Consider the following 24,341-nt stretch of genomic DNA (forward strand, 5'->3'; position numbering starts at 1 on the left):
TTTAAACAACTTATACTAGGAATGTTAAAATATTCATTTGATGGACACACACAACACACACACTGTGTAAAGGATGAAACTTTGAATAGAAATAACAATAAATGAATTATAGTTGTGCACTTTTATCACCCTTCCCCACTCTGCCAAAAACCACGTATTTTATACCTGAAGAACCAATGCCAAATTGATCAATTTCTACGATATCCCAGTATTCCAAATTGATCAATTCAACTAACTTGATAATTCAAATAATTTAATAGTTCAATATATGTTCAATCAAACATGGCATAGATAATACAATTTATGAAACATGAGCTGACACCTCCAAAACATGGAAATAATTTCTTTTTTTTTCTAGAGCTAATGGTCAAAGAACCTCGGTACCTCAGTCAACTATCACATTTTCAACTACGTATTCCAATATATTCAAGGACAATTGCAAGGCCAATATGCCACCAACCCAAAATATTATACATAAAGATAAAACTGGCCAACTTCTACCATTAGTAGAAAAGAATCTACAGTCTTGTTGACTCGTTGGAGAGTAAAGCTAGTTCAGTAGTAAGACGGAGCAAGGCATTCATCAACCATATCCAGAAGGTTTGGGTTTTCCAGTGCAGCTGCTACGCGTTCTTTATCATTTAATTGTTTGTTAACTGCATATGTATTTGTGATAAAAAAATTTAAATTGCAATGGTATTTGTGTCCAGTCATGATCAAAGATTTATAAAGAGAATTCTAAAAATGTCACGGGAAATCTAAACAAATTATTGACTTAAGCCGGCAAAGTTCCCTTGTTAAAGGGAGGGGCCTCCGAGGATTGTTGTTTGAGTAAAACAGATAATCATCAAATAAAATTAAACAACACAACACCTCATTCTTTCAACCAAAAAAGGTTAAATCCAAGAAAGGTGTTGTCACAGGTCTGTCAATAGCATTCATTACTCCAAGAAAGAAATGGAATGGCCAATCATCTAAGTAGTAAGACGTAGATCGATACTGAATGCTTCAGTAAACAGTTTAAGCAGTAAGTATAGGTGCATTAATTGAAGTAACACAACCTGATCCACAGGGAGAGAAAAAAGTAAGAAAGTTTTACCTGCAGCTTCAGTTGCATGAGATCCAGGTGCTACTCTGATATCCACCTGACCGGAATCAATAAGTCAAAATAAATAACATTGTCACAAAGGGTTCAAAGATCAGCCGAATATTTGGTTTAATTAGCAATTTCTGTAAATAATATTTTCAACTGACACACACAGAGTACCATGGAAGCATAGATTATGATTTATAAACACCATCATACAATTGGGTAACAATACAAAAATGTTGCAGTCTAAATCATGGTTAAGATGTCAAATAGTATTGCACAGGAGCCAACATGTGCTCCTCTAAAATTCTAGCTATGTAACACCAGTAAATCTTATTTAAGAGAGTATTAGCAAAACAAAAGGATGTTATGAATATAAATGGCATCAGTCAAGAGTAGAAGGTTTGACCCTCCCGGACCCCTTTAGGGTAGACTTTTAGGAAGCAGCTACAAAAAGATTAAACCCTACCTCATGTCAACCAGATTTTGAAGAAATACATGGAAAGCCCGTCCTATTTTATTTTTTAATTCAATTCACTTGCATATTTTTCAACTAAACCATATAAAGTACATTTTAATTGGAAAAATACATAAAAAGATACTTGGTGATTGGTCAGTCATGGACCCTAATCTGGAAACAACCTCTTCGTATATCCAAGGGGAAGGTAGCATACAATGACCATCTCCCATACTTTCATGAACCAATGAACTTTTGACACTAGGTTACTTCAGTTCGGTTATTCAAATAATATATAAAAAACATCAAGAATCTTGTGAAAGTAAGAAACTTAAGAAGTAAGAACTAAAACTTCTTTTTAGCAAAATGTGCGATTTCAACTTTATTATAACTCTAAACAAAATTATTATTTAACTATTTTCAATGATTATGACAAATGTCAGAAAAATAAAACCATAATTGATAACTCTATTTCTCTGGACGATGAGTTCACTACTATATCTGCTGCAATATACAGAGAATCTTTAGGCACACATAATGTTGTCCAACAGAGAGAGATGTTGGCTCCGGGGAGTTTTGGGATAGACAAGTGGTATGTTGTCCAGTTTAAATTTGGAGGCGTGTTTTGTCTGTGCTTCTTCAGTTGTCTTTGATGGTGGCAGATGAAGAAAATGAAATGAAGAATGCTTCAATGTGGTACAAGCCTTTAAGGAGTATTATGTGAAGAACAACGGAGTGGACACCTGTATCGAATTAGGTGCATCGTTTGCCTTCAATACAAAATTCTAATTCTTGCAGTGCAGCTGGTAAGTTTGGACTTGCTGTCATGGTGGGCTGATGGCATGGCTGGATGAGGTTGGGATGGATTGAGTCTAAAGAACAAATTGTGAGAGGTTCCTAGTGTTTGGAAGGTGCAAAGGCTTGGAAGGTGCCTAATGTTTGGAAGGGGCAATAAATTGGGTCAAGCCTTTTTGGTACAGTGCTGTGTCCTTGGCAAGTGCTAAGCTTAGTCTGTAGCCTCTTATATTTTGGCTTTAAACTTGTCAATATTATTTGGTTTTTCTTGTATCATGGTACTACCTGTACTTCTTTATCAATTTGATGGTCTTTTGCTAATTATAGAAGAAAAAAAACACCAAACTAGTGCCTGCCTTTACAAATTGAGAAGAACACGCCCAATCAAAGCACTTTCTTTCCATCAAAATTGGGTTGGAATCAAACAAGTACCCACAGGCTCAAATTCAATTACCATTTCTTATGAATCAAGAAAAGATTATGACAGACTAATCGAAAGCTAAACCCTAAATATTACATAAATATCTAGCATAGAGATCAAGCTTATGTTCCAGAGCGTTTAGCAAGTGCTCTCTAATGGTTTATTAGATGTTTTGTGGCTTTCACTTTCAGCTCATGGATTATTTTAAAGGTCTATGATAAGTAGACCTTTATCTGCTATGGAAAGGTGATCCTCTGAACAGAGTTATCTTGATTCTGCTTTAGGAGGATTTCTGATCCACCTGCTATTTATTATTTCCACCTCCAGTAGATACGTAAATGTGTTCTGCCACTTCTACAGAACAAAGAAAACAAAATTTTAAACTAGATACGTAAATGTGTTCTGCCACTATTGTAATTGTCCTGCACAATTAGTATTGATTCTTTTGTAAGGTAGAGATCATTCAAAAAAGAACATGGGAGTTAAAACAATTGCACATTGTGCAATATCGATCATTCACATTCACTAACAACTTTGTTGACATCATATCATAAATCATCATTGCAAATAAGTAATCCATTACTATTTTTAATCTCTCTTTACTTAGTATAAGCAATCTGAGTTAAAAAAAGTATGTTTCCTTAAAGTTGGTTTACTGAATGTCCATGGGCACAGTATGAACTCATTAAATACACCATACGAATTATTTTAAATTTCTTAAAAAATAGATTACTTAGTACTGCATTTTTCTTCTTTACGTAATTTTACCACATGCCCATGGGCACACAGTAGAAAGCTCTTCTATTAATTATATAACAAAATAACTATCAATATATTTTTTTCTCTCCAACTCCAACTAATCACATCAACTTATTGAACACGTAAAAGTGGAGAATACCTTGTACCGTGAAGGCAAGCTTCTCATGAGCTTGACACGTAAGCATAGACCTATAATTGTTGCCATACTACAATGTTCCACTGTTGGAGTAAATGTAATCCTGGTGAAAAACCCAGTCACCATCCAATCAAATAAGGAAATTAACATTACATATACTGATTAAGTGTGAATAAAAAAGTCTAGAAACTTAATAAATGAATATACATAATAATAATAACAATAATAATAAATACCTAACATAATTTCGCTGGTCATCAACTTCAACTGCTTCCTCCGTGATCACCTTAAGCTCTTCCAAGGAATATGGGTGCTCAGGGTCCTTTATATCTCTTATATGATGTGAGAATGTTAAGAAAATAAGCAGTTACAATTATCAAAATTTCTTTTATTTTCCAAGTAACTATTGAAAAAAAATATGAAATTTATAAAAGGATATCAAAAATCTCTTGTTGGTCAATTGGTTCAGCAGCATACTCATCTTGGAGAGCAGTTGGAGCAGTTCGAGTTCGACGCTCTTTCTTTTCATATATGATAGGATTCGCATTGATTAAACCAGATACCATTTTGGCTAAGAGTTGCAACTTGCTAGGTTAGGGAAACAATAAGACTAACGTAGTTTTAACTTGAATTTATCAATTTATTATCACAACACTGACAAATATGATAGCTGGGTCCTGGAAGGAAGGAATCTCAAGGTTTTGATTGAGCCTCTTTTATGCTGCATTCAGAAAAAATATACTATAAAATTGATCCTGGAATTTAAAAATAATAATAGGATTATGCAGACACATCATCACAGTTTGGTCTGGTATAGAAAATCAAACTGAACCAAGCCACTGGTAAAATTTAACATTTCCATTACCACAAGCGCCATATCAGTAAAGCACACATGGACTGAATAAATCATGAAAAGAAATCTTAGTTTTCATGTTTCTTGGAACAAAGCTTTTCTAGTAAAGTTCTCTCCCTGATATGAAGAAGTTGTTAAGGGTGGGCATGGTTCAGCTCAGGTTGAAAACTGAACCGAAGCATTACATTAGATTAATTTGGTTATCAGAAGCTAAACTGCTTGTAATGGTTCATAAGCGGGTTTGGATTCAATGAATTTTTTCAGAATCATATTAATTTCAAACCAGCTCTAAAACAGTTAAAATAACATTTTAACTAAATCAGTTTTTAAATTGTGAAACCAAACCAAAGGAGTGACCAGTATAAGCTATTCTATGGGGAAATGCCCCTAGAACTATCTGCTTATGTTGAAATAATTTACCTAACAATCATGCAGAAAGACAGATAATATGTAATAACAGAGAGAGATAAATGTCTAAAGCTAAACTAGTTGGCTGATTGTATAGTATTTATTGCACATAAAAACAAGAAAAATAACTGGTTGGTTCAGTTGCAATTCTTAATCTGTTACAGGGATCAACAAGATTTTGCTTTTGACAACAGAGAGCAACTAGGTTCACAACTTGATCACCCATCTCTGTCCCTCATTCTTCTTTCCCATTGCGATTTTATTCTCTTATTTCATATAGTTCTTCTCGATTAATAATTTGATTGAGTTAATTTCTTATCTAAATCAGCGAATGTTGTTTGGTAAACACCAATTACAGTCATACCCATGAATTATGTAAATAGGTTTAATTTTTCACTTTTTCATAACAATCCTTGACAAAGAACTGAACTGCACTACTGCAGTCTAAATGTTTGTAAAGATTTGCTTTGCTTTAGATGGAGAGTCGGCTACACCTTTACTCATTCACAGATCATATTCTTCTAAAAATATTGAGTGAGAATCATAACACATGCTAGGAAGAAAATTTAATATTAATCATGCATACACTGACATCATATTGCAAAGAGCTACCCAATAATTTTATCAGTATGCATAGTTTTGTCTTCCTGCAAAAACATATTTTTTGACCTTGAAAACTGCTCAGGAAAACATGACACCTTCCAAGTGAATGTTAAACGTAGATAATAAATGCACTCCCCCTCACCCCAGCTTTGAGGGATTACTTGAGATTTAGCATACACCAACTAATCTAATTATTCACTAAGTGACAAAGAAACCTGTTAGTTGCCACTTTCCATTCAAATAAAAGCATTATTTCCTTGCAAAATTACCCCCAAGAAACTCTTTACCAGCACGCCTCTCAATATTATATGGTGAGGGTTACCCTTACCGGTATAACCTATTTGTCCCAAACTTGGCAAACATAAATAGTTAAATTACATTTATTCATCGGTGGAGAAAGAAAAAATAGTAAAAACCCAATAGTATATGGATTGTACTCACTGGGCCTAAAAATTTTAAACATGGCATAAAGAGGGATAAAGTTTCTTTCTTTCTCGAATTTCTAATATCATCAGGCACGAGCAATGCTCGTGACCTTTTCTTATTATCCAACCTAAGAGGGATAACAGAGCACAGGGTTTCATGAGACCATAACCAATAACAACAATCTTACCACGTATCCCTACTCCTCTCATTTTATACACAAACCAACACACAATGAATTTTTCATCCTCAAGCAACTTAACAACGTCTACGTGAAAATTAAGGAATTCAGTTTACCGTAATATTGAAACTTGCAACTGTGACAACGCAACCGAATGTCTTAAGAATGAAATGGTGTGAAAAATCATAGCTGATGGTATTAGAGTTGAGCAAGGTTCTTACCTTTTCTCTAAAAGAAATGAGAAGCTAGGGTTTCCAAACTTGTGGCTTCGATCTTGGAAACGGTGATTGGTTGAGGAAGATAACTCACGAACCCGCCGCTATTATGATGATGATTCAAGGAAACACGATTATAAGGTTAAATAAACTAAAATATGCATCACAGGATTCAATTCAACGTGGATAAAAAACAAGAATTCACTCCAATAACCTTTGAACAAATATATTTCGATGAATGGTTAAACCAGAGAAAATGTTTTTTAATAAATAATTAACAATATATGTTCTTTCTCTATCTTTTAAATATTTGAATTTAAATCTGTAAAAACAACAATTTTGTTTTACTATTTTCTCGATAAATTTGAAAAAAAAAATAACATTCAAAATAGAAAAAAAGTCAAAAAGTATCTTTAATATAATAAGAATATTCTCGAAATATCAGGCCAAGCAAAAAATGTTTTAGTTACTTTCAAAAATATCAATATAGTTTTCAACAAATTCTAGTTGACAATGGATGATGAATAATACATTTGTCTCTCCTCTTCTATTAAAATTTACATTTTCTTTTGCTTGTTTTTTTCTAAAATTATTATACAATTATTATCCCTTAAGAGATGAATCAGGAGTGTCGAAATGAGTTAATATGATCACACGAAATTCACCAATTTGATTTATTATGGATTAATGGATTAATAGATTGATTTAAATAATATTTTTTAATTTATTTATATATTTATTATAAAATAATAAAAATAAATTAGTTTGATTTATTTTTTTGTAATATTAAATTTTACTAATTCTTTAAATATTATTAGAAAAATAATAATTAAAAATTGAATATCAACATATATAACTTAACCAATAAATAAATTAAATATCCAAACCATTTCGATGTTTAATAATATTTTAATATTTAAAAAAATTAAATTATGAATTTATATAATTATAAATAGTAAATAATTATAATAAAAATCTATAAAAGATAATAAATAAATTAATAAAATATAGTTGTTAATAAGTTACAAATTAGTCTATTTTTAACTCACTTCAAATCTATTTAACTTATGATATAAATGAATCGATTTAATTAAATCCACAGTTTAATTTCTTTTTTTTTTTCAAACTGATCGATTCAAACCTTCAATGAGTCATGTCGGTCAGAACCAATTTTGACATCTAAATGCAAGTATTTCATTGTCTTAATTTTTATATTAAAAGCTATAAAATAGTTCAACAATTTGATTTTAAAAATAAATATATTATCACGTGATAAAAGAAAAGAAAAGAAAATAGAGAATTGTTTTTGACTCAGACAGACACCTACGTTAATATTTGTGGTAGCCGTGTTCTTCTCCCCATCTCAAAATTTCGGCGGTGTTCCTCTTCCATCTTCTCCAACCCAACAATTTCTACATCCAACACCCAATTTCCAAATTTCATCACACCATCTAAGGTAATCACTCTCACATCATTCTTCATCCTCCCTCACCTTCATACACCTTTTCCATGTTCTATTTTCTGCAACAATTTCGGGACTCAATAGTTACCCCATGTTTAGGGATTTTCTCTCTTATTATTCCTGTTTTCCCAATACTTCCATGTGTATCTCGCTACAAATTTCTGAAACGGCTTTGAAACCAACCAGATTATTTTGTTCCTGGGTGAATTTTGAAAATCCTCATGTATTTTGTATTTATTCAATCAATTGGTGTTATCAAGAGCAAACTGCTTTAACGACCAGCTAACAAAACCGTTGCTTGTTCCTTGGCCTTCGCTTCTTCTCTGCTACGTATTACAGCCCTAATCGTAGGGGCGCGAAAGCTACAATTCTGAAAATGCAGGTTTCGAGTGCTATCAGTGACGTTTTGGTTGTGCTTCCGCCTTCTGCATCTCTCAGACTACCGGAATTTCGCCACTTGCATGCTTTTGCCGTTTCTGATGCCAAGGGTTTTCTTTCTGGTGGATTTCTTAAAGTAAGCTTTTTTGTTTTTTACCTTTTTCTTTATTGTTATGTACGCTTTTTCTTTTTTGTTATGTATACGTATCATTAACATTAATATTTTAACTATACTGACACTGCCACAGTTCTTGTTCCATTTGGCTTCAAGCATGATTCCTGTATTCAATTTATTCTTTGTCTTGACTTATCTTTTTATTCCAATTTTTTCCTCTCCATTTAGTTTGATACTTCTACTTCTTTTGAAAGTGCCCCATTTTGCTGGCAGATGCATTCATTATTTCAGTGTCACTGCTTATATTCTTTAGTTTAATACTTCTACTCAACATGTTATATTCTTTGCAGAGCTGTCCTTCGTCTTACAATCCCAAGCACTATAATGAATTCTACAATTTCCGAGCTAGAGGTTTAGTTGCAAGAGCATCAGCTAATTCAAGGGGCAATTCGGCGCCTTTTGCTCCTCTCCAATTTGAGTCACCAGTTGGTCAGCTTTTGGAACAAATTTCAAATACCCATCCACATCTACTGCCAGCGGCCATTGATCAGCAACTAGAGAATCTTCAGACTGCTAGAGATGCTCAGAAAGAATCGTCTACTTCACCTGATGATTCCCTTTACAAGTAAGTCTCGCAAGTTTTGTTTCATTTTTTCCGTTTGACTAGAAGTACCTACTTGATAGACAAAACTTGAGAATGTTCAAATACTTTTAGAACTATTCTAACAATATTAGGTTCATGGCACGTACAATATCTTGGAAGCTTTGGTTAAGAAATTCAAATTTTCAATTGCACTAACTAGATAGTGTACTGTCTTATTTGTAGACCCTTTCCTACAACAAATGTCTTGTGAAAAAGATTTGCCTGCATAGTTTTAACTTCCCTTTATAATATTTGTCGTTTTTGGTCTTTAATTTCTTCATTTTCTTGTTAAAAATACGTAAATAATTAATAAGTTCAAGCTTTAGTTGAATGAAATATAAGGCTGTGTTTTTAGATAAGCTACTCTGGAAGTCCATTTCTGTCTATTACATGACTGTTAAAGAAACCCTTAATTACACTAATGAGTAGCACAATATAAAAATATGAAATATTCATCAGTGAGTCCATGTTTGCATTTTTGCATCCTTAGTTAGTGTATCACTCTTTATCACCTTAATTTTTCTGTCAGCTACTTATATAATTTTTTTTCCAAAAACACCTGCATCCATATGCACACACAGATAAATAATTGCATGTGATGTGCGTTACTATTCATACACACATGATCACTGTCTGTCAACTTTGTGGTGCTAGCTCCTTATGTTTTCTTATAAACTGATAAAATAAAGAATGCTATTTGTTTATAAACTTGTTATTCCGAAATTGTATTTTTTTTTTGGTTGGGGAAGGCATGTAGTTGGTGCTGGTGATAGCTGCTACGAGAAGGTTTGCTATGGTTGTAAAGTTTTGCCGCCTATTTATTCACCTGTGTGAAGGTTGTTGTAGCCAGAAGATGATTCCTTTTTCGTGTTAGACTATTCTAAATGACAATATTCTAGGAAAAATTCTAGCTAACTACTTAATTTTTAGTACAATTTATTATACTAATTCTAGAGTCGTCAAGATGTTACAATATTCACTGGTACATCTAATTTCTTGTAGAATGAAAGTCTTCTAGAAATCTGAATCAAATTTTAACATAAACAAATGTTTAACTCACTTATAAAGATACTCTCTATCTCTTCTGTATCTCATGTTAACGCATACGGATTGGAAAATTGATACTCATAATGTTTCATGGTCGCAAATTTATAGCAATCATATATTTGCAGCAAATGGTGGCATATTTAGTTACTGCTAGTACAGAAGTGATAAATTTTTGTCAAATCTGAATTTTAGGAGGATAGCTGAAGTCAAAGAGAAAGAGAAGCGAACGACATTGGAAGAGATCATGTACTGCTCAATTGTGCATAAATTTTTAGAGAACAACATTTCAATGATTCCAAAACTAACAGCAACATCAGATCCAACTGGTCGAGTGGATTTATGGCCAAATCAAGAGCTGAAACTAGAAGCTGTGCATTCTCCAGAGGCGTTCGAGATGATTCAGAGTCACTTATCTTTGGTACTAGGAGATCGGCTTGTGGGTCCCCTTCAGACAATTGTTCAGATTAGTAAAATTAAACTGGGAAAGCTGTATGCTGCTTCCATAATGTACGGATACTTTCTCAAACGAGTTGATGAACGGTTTCAACTTGAGAGGTCAATGGGAACCCTTCCCAAGGATTTGGGAAAGACTAAAAGTTTTGAGGAACCATCACCAGGTATCAAGCTTTGGGATCCTGATTCCTTGATCACAGTTCAGGATTACGACGATGACAGTTATAGTGATAGTGATTACATGGATACAGAAGGCAAATCTTTCAGACTAAGAGCTTATGTGATGCAGTTGGATGCAGAGACACTTCAGAGACTTGCTACTGTACGATCAAAGGAAGCTATATCATTGATTGAAAAGCAAACTCAGGCCCTGTTCGGAAGGCCTGATATCCGTGTGTCTGGTGATGGTTCAATTGAAACATCCAATGATGAATTGCTTTCACTCACTTTCTCTGGCTTGACCATGCTAGTTTTGGAAGCTGTTGCTTTTGGATCATTCCTCTGGGACAAGGAAAACTATGTTGAATCCAAGTACCCTTTTCTTAATGAGTAGACTAGATCACTGTACCATTAGATTATTTTTACTGTACCTTTTAGAATGTAAATTAATGCTTGGAACTTGGCGTTTTGGTCGTCAAAGAATTGTTTTCTATTCTTAACAGGAATGGTTCAATGTTATATAGAGCCTCAGAAAAACCACATGGACGTGGCAGTATATAGGAAAATGTACATTTAATATATAGGCAGGACAATAATATATGCAATGGATTTTGTAAATGTCTCAAACGAGTGAAATTTTCGTTTTTGGCTTATAATTGTTGAATTGTGGCCTGCAAGCTTGTTCAAAAAAAACCTGGCTGCATAAGGGCTAATCACAATGCGGTGCTAATTTTGTTTGACTGGCATTTACCTTAATAAAAATTACATTAATGGACTAATATTTCGTTCTTTTAACTGTTCACATTAATAAACTTCATTTAATATTATCTCTTTTCTTCTTTTTGAAAAGAAATTTCTTTATTTATATTTTTCCGCCTTCTTTATATAATGAATTTTTTTGGTTTTCACAATTTTTAAATGGTTAACTGATTTGAAATAAACTCAATGTAACGTGTTTGATTTAATTTTTTTTAACTAGAGTTTTACTTTTGAATTAAAGCTCAAAATAAAAAGGTATGAAAAATTAGGAAGTTTTAGTTTTGTTCAGGAAAAATTATCATTTCAAATTACGGATGAAGGTCATTTCAAATTACGGATGAAGGTCATTTGGGTATATGAAATGGCTAACATTTCCAATTTAATGCATGAATGAAAATTAGTTTTAGTTCTTAAATGTTCAAAAATAGTTGTGTTTAGTCGTCAAGTTTTGTCCAAGTATTTTGTCATAGTTATAAATGTCGAAGTACTTATATTGACACTAAATTATTTTTTTAAGATCAAAATATATATATATATATATATATATATATATATATATATATTTACATATATATTTCGAGAAGGGTTATGATATCTCAAAAAAAATTACATACATAAAAATTAATATAAAAATAAATATGTATTTTTTAATTTTATTATATTTTATTTTCTTAAACTTTTATATTCTTATAAATAAAATTTTAACATTCCAAATGTAACACCTTTAAAATACAGAGAAGAAATTCTATTTCTAGTACTCCTACATTATAAATATTTGAATATTTCGTTTATACTTTAGTTACAGTCTTTAATATAAAAGTTTCTTATAAAAAGTCAATTTTAAGTTCTAAATATTAAGTTTTCAAAATACAACTACACCACGTATTATATTCACACATATGGACAACAAAATCGTCAACAACAACCATCATTCCTCAGACATGGCTTCACCATTACTCTAAGCTCATATACTCATACCATTATATTTATCATTGCAAAAGATATACACAAGCAAACAGACAAAGAAAAGATAAGCTAGATTTTTTATTTTAAACATAATTGTGATATTATATTTAGCATAGTATCAATCCATCGTAAAATAACCAACAAACACTTTATCAATAGAACAACCCAATACTCAACATGATATAAGATTCTTAACTCAATATTCAAATACTCTATGTAAGTTTGTAAACTTAATAGCATGTAGGATTGTTTTTAATAAATATGTATCTCTAATTAATGTATAACACGGCCTTGTTCACTTGAGTGGATTTGAGAGAGAGTAATTGAGGAGATTTGAAAATAATTTTTTTTGTTGTTTATTTGAGTCAATTTGGAGGTAAGTGAAAATGAATTTGGAAGTAAAATTTGTGAGAATTAGTGTAGGATTTGATTGACGTGACAGATTAAAAAAAATTTACTTCCAAATCCAATCTCATTTATCTCCAACAATAATCAACAAAAAAAATTATTTTCAAATCCTCTCAAATCCCCTTAATTAGTCTCCCTCAAATCCATTCAAGTGAACAAGACCTAAACTATAAGGGATAAGCACTTCTTCCTTAGAAGCACAGCTGTCACATCAAACAATTTAATAATTTTTATATTTCCATTTTATGTTCTCATATTCATACCACATATCCACAAAATCCTCTACTCACATGTATTCTTCGTATTTCAACATGTAAACCATACTGATCTTATTCAAATAAACATCATACATTCCGCAACATATATGTATGTATGTATGTATGTATGTATGTATGTATGTATGTATGTATGTATGTATGTATGTATGTATGTATGTATGTATGTATGTATGTATGTATGTATGTATGTATGTATGTATGTATGTATGTATGTATGTATGTATGTATGTATGTATGTATGTATGTATGTATGTATGTATGTATGTATGTATGTATGTATGTATGTATGTATGTATGTATGTATGTATGTATGTATGTATGTATGTATGTATGTATGTATGTATGTATGTATGTATGTATGTATGTATGTATGTATGTATGTATGTATGTATGTATGTATGTATGTATGTATGTATGTATGTATGTATGTATGTATGTATGTATGTATGTATGTATGTATGTATGTATGTATGTATGTATGTATGTATGTATGTATGTATGTATGTATGTATGTATGTATGTATGTATGTATGTATGTATGTATGTATGTATGTATGTATGTATGTATGTATGTATGTATGTATTAAAGTGTTTCATCACATTAGCATGTTTTTCTTTTCATTCAAACACATTTATCATTCACAATATACATTCTTTTATTTCAAAATTAACCCAAGACCACAAAATTACATAACATTATGCCAACATATCAAGTAGAAATGTCCTTTACAAAAGAGAAACCTAAAATAGAGCAATCGTGAGAGATTAAATTTTCTAGGGTTAAATATGTTTTTAGTCCCTCAACTATCAAGCGATTTTGTTTTTCATCCCTATTTCAAACTTTTAACGATTTGATCCCTCTCCTTAAGGAAATCATAATTTTTGGTCCTCACAAACTAACGCCGTTAAATTTAGTCTCACGTGGCTAACGGTATGCCACATATGATACTAGCTTTCACATTAATATTGTGCCACGTGGTGTGCCACTATTCACCACCCTCTTCTCCTTCTCTCCTCTTCCACCACCACCTTCCCCTTCAACTTCGTCCTCACACAAGCCCGCCACCACCAACCCCTCGCGCTAGCCGCCGTCGCCAACCGTGAATCACGTGCTGCTGCTGGTTGGGGGAAGGCGACACCGGCGATGAATAGTGGAGCGTGCATTGCAATTGTGCTGGTGATTACTCTGTGGAGATTTCGTGGTCCTTCACCGAAGGGATTCGGGATGCGTGTGGGAATTTCAGCTTCGGGGTGGTGATTTTGATTTCGGAGATTAGTGTTGTTGGTGTTGCTACTGGCGACGACGAGGGCGTGGATGGAAGTGGGTTTCTTGCTGACAATAGCGTACTTACTGTGTTCCTCCACTGTTTCGAAAGCGAGGTGGCCAACCAGCAAGGTCACCATCTTGTGCTGAGCGAAAAGGTCCTGAGACTTAGGGTAATTCGCAGTGAGCTCCGACACGGCTCGTTCGCGGCTATGGGAGGGAGCCCCCCGAGGTACTCACCGCCGGCGTCGCCAGCCGAGACGCGGAGGAGCCAGGAGACTTCGCCGACGGAGTTTTCAAGGTGGGAGGAGACCTTGCGGAAGGCGGCGCTAGGGTTGAGTGTAAACACGCGATTCATGAGAGCGTTGCCGCGACACTTGAGGACCAGGGCAAGAGCCTTGTCGAGGACCTGTTCGGTCTCTTCGATGATGCGGCGCGTGGGACGCTCGTAGAGTTCGGAACTGGCCTGACGGAGCAGCGAGGGGTTGGTGGTGGCGGGCTTGTGTGAGGACGAAGTTGAAGGGGAAGGTGGTGGTGGAAGAGGAGAGAAGGAGAAGAGGGTGGTGAATAGTGGCACACCACGTGGCACAAGATTAATGTGAAAGCTGGTATCATATGTGGCATATCGTTAGCCACGTGAGACTAAATTTAACGGCGTTAGTTTGTGAGGACCAAAAATTATGATTTCCTTAAGAAGAGGGATCAAATCGTTAAAAGTTTGAAATAGGGACGAAAAACAAAATCGCTTGATAGTTGAGGGACTAAAAACATATTTAACCCAATTTTCTAATTACACATCTCAATTCAAAGTGAAGATTTTTGTTTCAAGAACTAACTGTCAAATTTTCAATTCAACTAACGATTAACAAAGTAGGAATCCTATTTTTTTTTCAAGACAACTTCGAGTTAAAAATAGGGTGGCACCTAATGGAGGGTAAATGGTGTCAGACGCTACGATCCTTAGAAAGACACATATTTGCCTAAGTCAATGACTATTGTCTAAGTGGCATCCGACAACACTACAACAATGTCTCGTAGTGTATCAAATTATTAAACTCCCTCTTTGAACTTTGATTGAGTAATTTGACACTTATTAGGTTAATCCCTACTTAACAAACATAATAATACTTTGAAAATTCAACTTCTTAGTTCAGGAAGTGTCAAATTAGTTTCATCCAAAGGTCTCACAAAGACATTCCTAACCACGACCAAACCAAGATTTTCATGTTTCTCACAAATTCATAGTTGATCTAAAATATAATAAAACATTTCACCTTACCCAATATAATCAAATTCATAAACTCAATTCTCATGCCAAATCATAATATTAATTTTGACATATCAAGAAAAATTCTATACTCCAAATTCAACCATTCATAATAATCAAACATGCTAATTTATCACACAATAAAAATCCCATTATAAACAATCAATCAACCAATTCAAACATGAAATAGATAAAATTAACTTCTCTCACCTAAGACAAACTTCATTTTTTATCACACAATATCACCTAATCAACAAATCAAAAATTCGATTATAATTCTAAACATAAATATCATGATCATAGAGCAATATAGATTAACCAAAAGCAAGCTTAAGTCACACGTGTTACCCTAAGCTTACGTGCAATCTAAGATTTAAAATACGACAAAATAAAATTTACTATGTTTGACTTTTTGATCAGATAATTATGTAGAATTTATGTGAGATTTATCCTATTGTCTCAAATCTTTAATCAGAACAAGATTGGAGTCAAAAACAAAAAAAAAAAGGATGGGAGAGAAAGTTTTAAAAAATGATGATTTTATAAAATTGAATTTGAATCTTTATAATTTTTTTATAAAAATATCATTATCCTAAAGTTAACTTTTAGTTATTATGCCAAAATATTTTTGAAGATCGTCATAGGATATATAAATTACTAAAATGTTTTGAATTTTAGCACTATTGTTTGTAATAGTCATACCGTTAGGAGTGTTACATTGTTATGTATGACATAAGAATATTTAATAATTTAAGTGAATCAATAAATATGATGATATAAATCATATCCATTAAAGAAGTTTAATTTTATTTAATGTAATTCGATTGAAATCCAACCGATTAAAATGATTGTATTCGTTATAATATGGTGTTTTTGGTGTTGTACAACTGTTTGGCTTGAAGGAAACTAAATATGTTATATGTTTTCCCATTTTTATCATGGAATGAGTTCTACCATAATATTTTTTTTACTATCATTTAGCTTTTTAAAGTTAATTGCAATAACATTTTTTCAATTTTTAACAAGAAATCATGTGTATTTTTCACACAACTTGTGTCTTTCTCTTGTCTCAAAACATATTTTGCACATGTATATAGTCAAATACCCAAATTGACGTGAATTGAACTAACTTGATGTTGCTTAAACAAGAGTAAAAAATCCAAACCAATTAATGCAATAAAAGTTGATTATTTTAGACCACTTCTATCCACATTTAATATAAACAAAAATATTATTTCAAAACAAAGTATTCTCGGTAATCTTTCTTTCTTTCTTTCTTTCATTCTTTCTTTCATTCTTTCTTTTTCTTTTTTTTTTTTTACTAAGAATCCATTTAAAACTCTTCCTTCTTTAAGTTACGTAAAATTGTATACACAGTTATACATATATAATGATAACTCCACTCAAAAGTTTTTCAAATCATTTTATTTTTTTTTTAAATTTTTAATGTGATATTATTTTTATAATTTATTCCATTAATAAAGATTTATTTATATTGAAAATAAAAATTATCAATATCTAGTTATACCAAGATCTGAGATCTTCCCTGCCTCTTTTGTTTTCGGGAACCCTCCTTCCATATAAAACAACTCTGTTCTTTTGCATTTCATATACATTCTTTATCTTCCTCGTAACTTTTTTTCTCTATTTCTTCACTATCGCTCAGAACACAAACCCTAACCCTCTTACCTCCAATTCACTGATAATTACTTTTTCCAATTTCAAACACACAGCATCAGCCATGGGTTACGAAGACGATCCGTGCGTTTGCATTTCCTTTTTCTCTTTAATTAGTTTTGCGTTAGGGTTTTACCATCTTTGATTCACTCGTTTTTTTTTTCAATTTATTTTCAGGTACCGCGACGAGGACGGTGAGCCCTTAATGGATTACGATGACATTCAATCCGACCGCGAGCCTTCTCCGGAGCCGCGCCACCAGCTCGACGATTACGAGGATGATGTCAACGACGAGTGGCAGGGCCGGGATCGGTCGCAGACGCCGGTGTACGACAACGATTCTGCGCGCTCGAAGCCGCGGAAAAGGCTGATCAAGAAAAGCGATGCTGGGAAGCAGTCGGTGGCGCCGGAGCTCGAGGATGAGGATGAGGGATATCTTCCGGAGGCGAGATTTGACGAGGGGGATGGAAGGAAGAGGAAGAAGGGAAAGGAGGTTGGGAGTGGGAAGAAGGAAAAAAGGCTGAAGGGTGAGAAGAGATTTGGTGGTGGCAGTAGCTCTAAATTTGGGGGTTCTAAAAAAGGTTTAGGTGGTAAGTCTGGGAAGGATCATGATGGGGAAGTTAAGGAAATGTGGGATACCATTGCCGGGGGAGATTCTGAGGTATAAAGCACCAATCTTTATGTTGGTTTTGAATAATTTTGAATGAAGCTTTTGTGGATTAATCATAATTTTTTTTCCTACTTTTTTTTTTAAATTAATAGGATGATCACGAGGGTGTCAGGAATCTTGATGATGACAACTTCATAGACGACACTGGGGTGGAACCTGCTTATTATGGTAGTGATGAACCACGTTCTCCTGGCGATGCTCCTCAGGTTGGTGATTTATTCCTTTTTAATTTTATTACTAATTTTATGAGAAGTTAATTTTAGGAATTGTACTGTTTCTTCCAAATGATCTTTGTGATAATTTAGTCTGTTACATTGAATTCATAGGCAGAGGAAGGTGAAGAGGATGAAGAAATCAAGGATCTTTTCAAGATAGGGAAGAAAAAGAAGAAGAACGAGAGAAGTCCGGCTGAAATAGCATTATTAGTGGAGAATGTCATGGCTGAACTTGAGGTTACAGCTGAAGAAGATGCAGATCTTAATAGGCAAGGGAAACCTGCCATTAATAAACTCAAGAAGTTACCTCTTCTCACAGAAGTCCTCTCCAAGTATGTGGCTAATTTCCTAACTACATTTGCAGATTGATATTTCTGTAATCTATTATGATTATTTTATTCTTATTTTAATAACATTTGTGGACCAACTATCTGGCAGGAAGCAGCTCCAACTAGAGTTTTTAGATCATGGAGTCCTGACGTTATTGAAGAATTGGCTTGAGCCACTTCCTGATGGAAGCTTACCCAATATAAATATACGCACTGAAATTTTGAAGATATTGAATGATGTAAGTTTACACCACTACAACATTTTACATGATTATTTTTTAGATTATTTAGAATCTTATTTATTTTCTGGTTATGCAGTTTCCTATAGACCTAGAGCAATATGATAGAAGAGAACAATTGAAGAAGAGTGGCCTTGGAAAAGTAGGGTTTCTTTGATCATGCAACTAATTTGCTGTCCTAACTGGCCTAAAGTATCCTCTTAAATATGTGTACTGTATCGATAATTTGGAATTTTTTGTTGTGTGGGCAGGTCATTATGTTTTTATCAAAATCTGATGAAGAAATAAGTGTAAACCGGAAACTGGCCAAGGAGCTGGTTGACAAGTGGGTAAGTAATGCAGGATAGAATTATTGCTCTGTTGTTTTTGAGCACTATGTTTCCTTCTTTACTAAAAAAGTTATGTTTATGTCAATTATGTTTTGTAATTGCAGAGCCGGCCTATATTTAATAAGAGTACCCGATTTGAAGACATGAGAAATGTAGAGGATGACAGGGTTCCTTTTAGGAGACCATCTCTAAAGAAGTATTATTAAACTTTTCCGTCTCTTGGTCCTTATGTATCATGAATATGAATACTTATTCCATCACGTTCAATTTATATAATTTTGTTGACATTACATTACAGGCCAACTAATAAAGCTGCAGGAATATCGAGAGATAGCGATCTTGATCTGGAACTTTCGCAGTAAGGCCTGATGATATTTTTGACTTTTTGTTGACCACGATTTCTAAATTTATATTCGATTGTAATTTTTCTGACTTTAATGCAGACCTAAGGGTGGACAGTCCTCCTCCAGGCAGCACGCTTCGAGGCCGGAAGCGACACCTTTAGATTTTGTCATACGACCCCAGTCTAAAATTGATCCAGAAGAGATTAGAGCTCGGGCAAAACAAGCTGCCCAAGACCAGCAGCGTATGAAGGTTGGTGCTTTTTTCTAATCCTGTTATGATATCTTTCTAAGTAGTAAATATTTAAGCTTAAAAGTAAGTTTATATTGTGAACTCTGGAATTTGGAATTTAAGAGATGAATGTATGTATGTTGTTTTATTTGTTTATATAATCTTGAAACTTGGTAAAGATGTGAACAATTCCATGTATTAACTTTTTGATTGTGTTAACTGTTCATTCATTGCAGATGAATAAAAAATTGCAGCAGTTAAGGGCACCCAAAAAGAGGCAGCTCCAGGCTACAAAATTAAGTGTGGAGGGTCGTGGAATGGTGAAATATTTGTAAATGATGACAAGAACTGAATATCGTGTCATTCTTAAGTTGGATTTGATAATTTTCTGTCTTATGATCAAACATTTTTAGTTGTTATATGAAATAAATCTGTTATTTTTTATTTCTATAATACATTTTGTTTTATTATATAAAATTTTATTGAAGTCTCTGTAAAATTAATGAAATTCATTTTTTTTCATTATAAAATGAGGTTTCTTTTTTGTTAATTGTTTTAAAATATGAAATTACACCTTTTGGTTCTTGAGTTTAGATTTATATTTTCAAGGAGATAAAACAATTTTTACTTTTGAAATTTTGAATTTTTCTTTTAGGCATTACGTTTTTACATTTTATTAAAGAATCTTACCATGAAAATTAATACTGAAATAAAGTTTCATGATATTTAAAAGTATGAAAATCAAATAAGTATGGGATATATCAGTGTATACTGACATTGGACGTATAATTGAGTTGGGAAAAAGGTTGAATAAAATATAAACTTTTATAAACAATAAAATAAATAAATCTAAGGAATATATCATTATTTATATTTGCATCGGACATATGACTGAAAAACTCAAAATTTACAATCCAAAATATAAATCATTTGAGTATATTTTGTCGTCATTCATATATTTGAGTTCCCATATTAATTACACAACAACTAAGATAAAGACGCCCGTTAAAGATACAACGACGTTTTTTTAACAAAATATCTTTTCTCTTTATTTAGTTTAGTTCAAAAAATAATTTTCCAATATCAGTCACATTATAAAGCACAATGATTTCTCTACTGTCAAACATTAAACATAAAACTAAATCATGGAAAACAAACAAAATATAATTGGAGGTCTTTTGTGTAACATCCCAAAAATATAGCTATAAAATATATTTAGAGGTTTTTATATTTGTAATAAAAGAGAAGAGTTACAGGAAAAAAAGTTTAACTTACCGTTATTCTAAAAAAAGTTTAACATACTGTTATTCTAAAATAATCATAAATTAAAATTTTTACAGAAAAACGAAAACAAACACACCAAAAGATATTACCGCTAGGTCATAGTAGATGAGTCTCGATCGAACGTCCTACATTAATACTAAAGGACTACAAGAGTGAACGGTCTTACTCTTAACTGAATCCCTTCGTCTCCTGCCAGCATCTGCTCCAGAATCTTCTGCACACTCTGCTCACACTCAAAAGGGTGATCATGGCAAGGACAAGGACGACCAAACAGATCACATTACAAGACGGAAAATAAGGGTAAGCTAGTGTAATTTAATTAACTATGTGAACAGATAACTCACATAAATCTTATATAAATCAATAATTCCATCATGTAACAACCAACCATACATTTCCAAGTATAACCATACAACAATGCATGCAATGACTGTTCACTTTACTCTGACTGTCCAGACTATATGAATTATGTAGCTACGACGTTATTGCACTCGTGAAAAGGTAATATGGAAAATCATTCGAATTACCATAGCTGAAAACCCAAGCCACCACACGAGGTTAGCCCTTCATCCCTCACTGTAGTTGGAAACCCAAGTCTACGCGAGTTTAGTCCGATAGCTGGAAGCCCAAGCTATACGCAACGAGGCCTCCTGCTATTCTCACCACATGCGCCACCATTCTCTACTTGAGACTCGGTGAACATTAGAATGTCAGGATAAACGACAACTTCGTCTGACCACATTCATACTTTACCATTCAATAACTAATCTTGAGATATTCCCCCTTGGAATACTCATTCATACCCATATGATTTCATTCATATCACAATTTAAATACCATACTTCATTAACAACATATTTCCTCATTCATCATATCTTTAAATACATATCCCACATCACAGTGAAACGATAATTCCACCATTGAACAAGACCGAACGTGAAAGCTCAACATAACCTATGCAAAGGACCGAACGGGAGAGCACTCCCAATATGAGAACATGACCGTTAGGTCATTTAGAGGATAAGACTCAAGTAGGAGTCAAACACTTGAACTTATATCACGCACTTATGATTTAGAACGAATATTATTGGCTTAGACCGAACACTGTTAACTTAGTACAATTATGATATTGAGCACTGGTATGAGAAAGAGCGCTCATAAGAGACCACACAACTCAATAATAGCGATCGCTAACACTATCATAAATATTAGTACAAAACCGAGCACTATATCGAACGAGCGCTGGTCCAAGACCAAACACTTACCAAGAACAAGTGCTAACACTAACCTAACGACTAGTACAAGACCGAGCGCTATCACTAGCCTAACAGCTAGTACAAGACCGAGCGTTATCACTAGCCTAATGGCTAGTACAAGACTGAGCGCTATCACTAGCCTAATGGCTAATACAAGACCGAACGCTATCACTAGCCTAATGGCTAGTACAAGACCGAGCGCTATCACTAGCGTAATGGCTAGTACAAGACCTAGCGCTAGCACTATCATAAATATTAGTATAAAACTGAGAACTATATTAAACGAGCGCTGGCCCAAGATCAAACACTTATCAAGAACGAGCGCTACTGAGACCGAACGCTTGGTCCAAGACCGAACACTACTAACCTTAAATAAAAATGAAGGAATATATATATACAATTACGCCACACTTATTTTTAATGAAAAATAACGATAATATCTACAACTTTACGTATTATAGAATACATTAACTAAACTGTTTAGGAAACATAAAGAAGAACTATACTTAGACCGAACGCTCATTTACATATATCTAATAGTATAAAACGATCGTCACTAACTAAATTCTCTATAGAATAAGAACTTAGTTTTAGACGGACACTCAAAGGAAAATCGAACGGTCAATACTGACTCTCGGTTATAGTTTACATAATTCTACAGGGTATTACAGAATGACTCTCAGACAATATCCCTACCCATTTCATGACTTTCATTAATCATCAATACTTTTAAACAACATACAATATTTCATCATCAACCAAATCATCAAACACAATATCATTCCAGTTTCTCATCTTTTAGATTCATATACTCATACAACCAACAATGCAGTAACAACCATACTTCATATTCATTCAGCAATCAATCAATATGCAACCATTCAAAATTTGAATCTTAATCAAATTATATAAGCTTCCCTTACCTCTAATGTAGCTGAACTCTCAATGATGCAAGATATAGCTCACCACTATCAGAAATCTTAGAGTTCGACGGTCACGCTTTATGAAACTAAACCAAACAGAAGACCAGAAATACTCACAATAAGATGATCCACTCATGCAACCAAAAATCTGGGTTTACATGTGAAAAAAACGAACGTTCTAAGGAGAAAGTAACTCACCGGCTTAGAACCACAACTTGATCGGTTTAAATGAAAGCCCTTAACGCTAGGAGAGTTCAAACAGTGCCTGAGTCGTGATCGGAAGAAGAAAAGATGGGAATTTCTTAGAGAGAAGGTGGAGCAGATCTAGAGAGAAGGAGGAAAAAAGTCAGGTTCAGAAGGTTGAAGAAGATGAGTGCATGCAGAAAAGTGACATGAAATTTGAAAGTTTAATTTTACTTCTACCGTCAAAATCGATCGTCCAATCGTCAAAATCGTCAAATATTAAAATTAAAATAATTAAAATAAAAGTAAAAAAATAAAAATAGAAAACAAATAATAAAAAATCTAATTTAATATATATAAATACATTATTAAAATATTAAATTAAATTATCATTAAATTTTAAATAGAAAATAAAATTCAAAAAAAGTCATCGGTTCTATGTTATCGGATATCCAATTCCGAAATGAAAATATTTAAAAAATATTTTTTTATTTGTACTTTATTAATTATTTAATTTAATTTAAAAATTTAATATTATTTAATATATTTTATATTTAAAAAACTATTAAAATATAATTTATATTATTGTAATAGTAATATTAAAAAATAAGAATAAAAATAATAATAAGAAATGTAAAAATTTTGAAATTCTATTTTATTAATTTAATATTTTAATATAATTTAATATATTTATATATATTAAATCATATTTTATATTATTATTTTTATTATTTTTGTTTTTTATTTTATTTTTATTACTTTTATTTTAATTATTTTACTTTTAATTTTTTTAATATAACTATTATAATAATATAAATTATATTTTAATAATAATTAAAATATAAAAATATATTGAATAATATTAGATTTTTAAATTAAATTAAATAATTATTAAATTATAAATAAGAAACAAAGTTTTAAAAATTTTATTAAATGGGACATAATTAAAGGAATGCAGGATTACTTTAATAAGAAAGAGAAAAAAAAGAGAAAAAGTAAAAAAAATATATTTACTAAGTTAAAATAAATTTTAGAAAAGTTAGAGGTGGAGGGTGAAGTGTTGGAGATGCAGGGTGAAACACCCCTTCAACAAATAGGTAGGAATGTGATCGAATTTATGTAT

General features: G+C 32.6%; 3 protein-coding genes across 4 annotated transcripts; 2 read left to right on the plus strand and 1 right to left on the minus strand.

Moving 5' to 3' along the window:
* Positions 1-236: 236 nt before the first annotated feature.
* AE7 (MIP18 family protein (DUF59)) lies at positions 237-6,586 on the minus strand. 2 transcript variants are annotated; one of them, XM_088100761.1, is made up of 6 exons: positions 6,348-6,562; positions 4,096-4,379; positions 3,895-3,998; positions 3,662-3,761; positions 1,100-1,145; positions 237-656 (listed from the first exon to the last, which is right to left on the minus strand). In XM_088100761.1, the coding sequence occupies exons 2-6, from the start codon at positions 4,222-4,224 to the stop codon at positions 556-558; spliced, it is 480 nt and encodes a 159-aa protein (XP_087956887.1). In that variant the 5' UTR covers positions 4,225-4,379; positions 6,348-6,562; the 3' UTR covers positions 237-555. The 2 variants fall into 2 exon arrangements, with proteins under 2 accessions (XP_087956887.1, XP_087956888.1); XM_088100762.1 differs by lacking the exons at positions 237-656; positions 1,100-1,145 and adding an exon at positions 2,757-3,117 and having other exon boundaries at positions 6,348-6,586.
* Positions 6,587-7,637: 1,051 nt separating this feature from the next.
* Positions 7,638-11,216, plus strand: LOC124842555 (beta-casein (DUF760)). The gene is made up of 4 exons (XM_047319064.2): positions 7,638-7,797; positions 8,143-8,317; positions 8,647-8,921; positions 10,179-11,216. Exons 2-4 carry the CDS (start codon positions 8,180-8,182, stop codon positions 10,990-10,992), a joined length of 1,227 nt encoding a protein of 408 aa, XP_047175020.1. The 5' UTR covers positions 7,638-7,797; positions 8,143-8,179; the 3' UTR covers positions 10,993-11,216.
* Positions 11,217-17,103: 5,887 nt separating this feature from the next.
* On the plus strand, positions 17,104-20,025 carry IWS1 (Transcription elongation factor (TFIIS) family protein). Its single transcript, XM_047319065.2, has 11 exons — positions 17,104-17,301; positions 17,395-17,878; positions 17,980-18,093; positions 18,214-18,434; positions 18,541-18,670; positions 18,750-18,812; positions 18,922-18,999; positions 19,104-19,195; positions 19,298-19,357; positions 19,443-19,593; positions 19,809-20,025. The coding sequence occupies exons 1-11, from the start codon at positions 17,282-17,284 to the stop codon at positions 19,905-19,907; spliced, it is 1,512 nt and encodes a 503-aa protein (XP_047175021.2). The 5' UTR covers positions 17,104-17,281; the 3' UTR covers positions 19,908-20,025.
* The last annotated feature ends 4,316 nt before the right edge of the window (positions 20,026-24,341 follow it).

This window comes from Vigna umbellata, chromosome 10, assembly GCF_029865625.1.
Source record: "Vigna umbellata cultivar VRB3 chromosome 10, Vumbellata_1.0, whole genome shotgun sequence".
In the NCBI taxonomy this organism is placed as follows: domain Eukaryota; kingdom Viridiplantae; phylum Streptophyta; class Magnoliopsida; order Fabales; family Fabaceae; genus Vigna; species Vigna umbellata.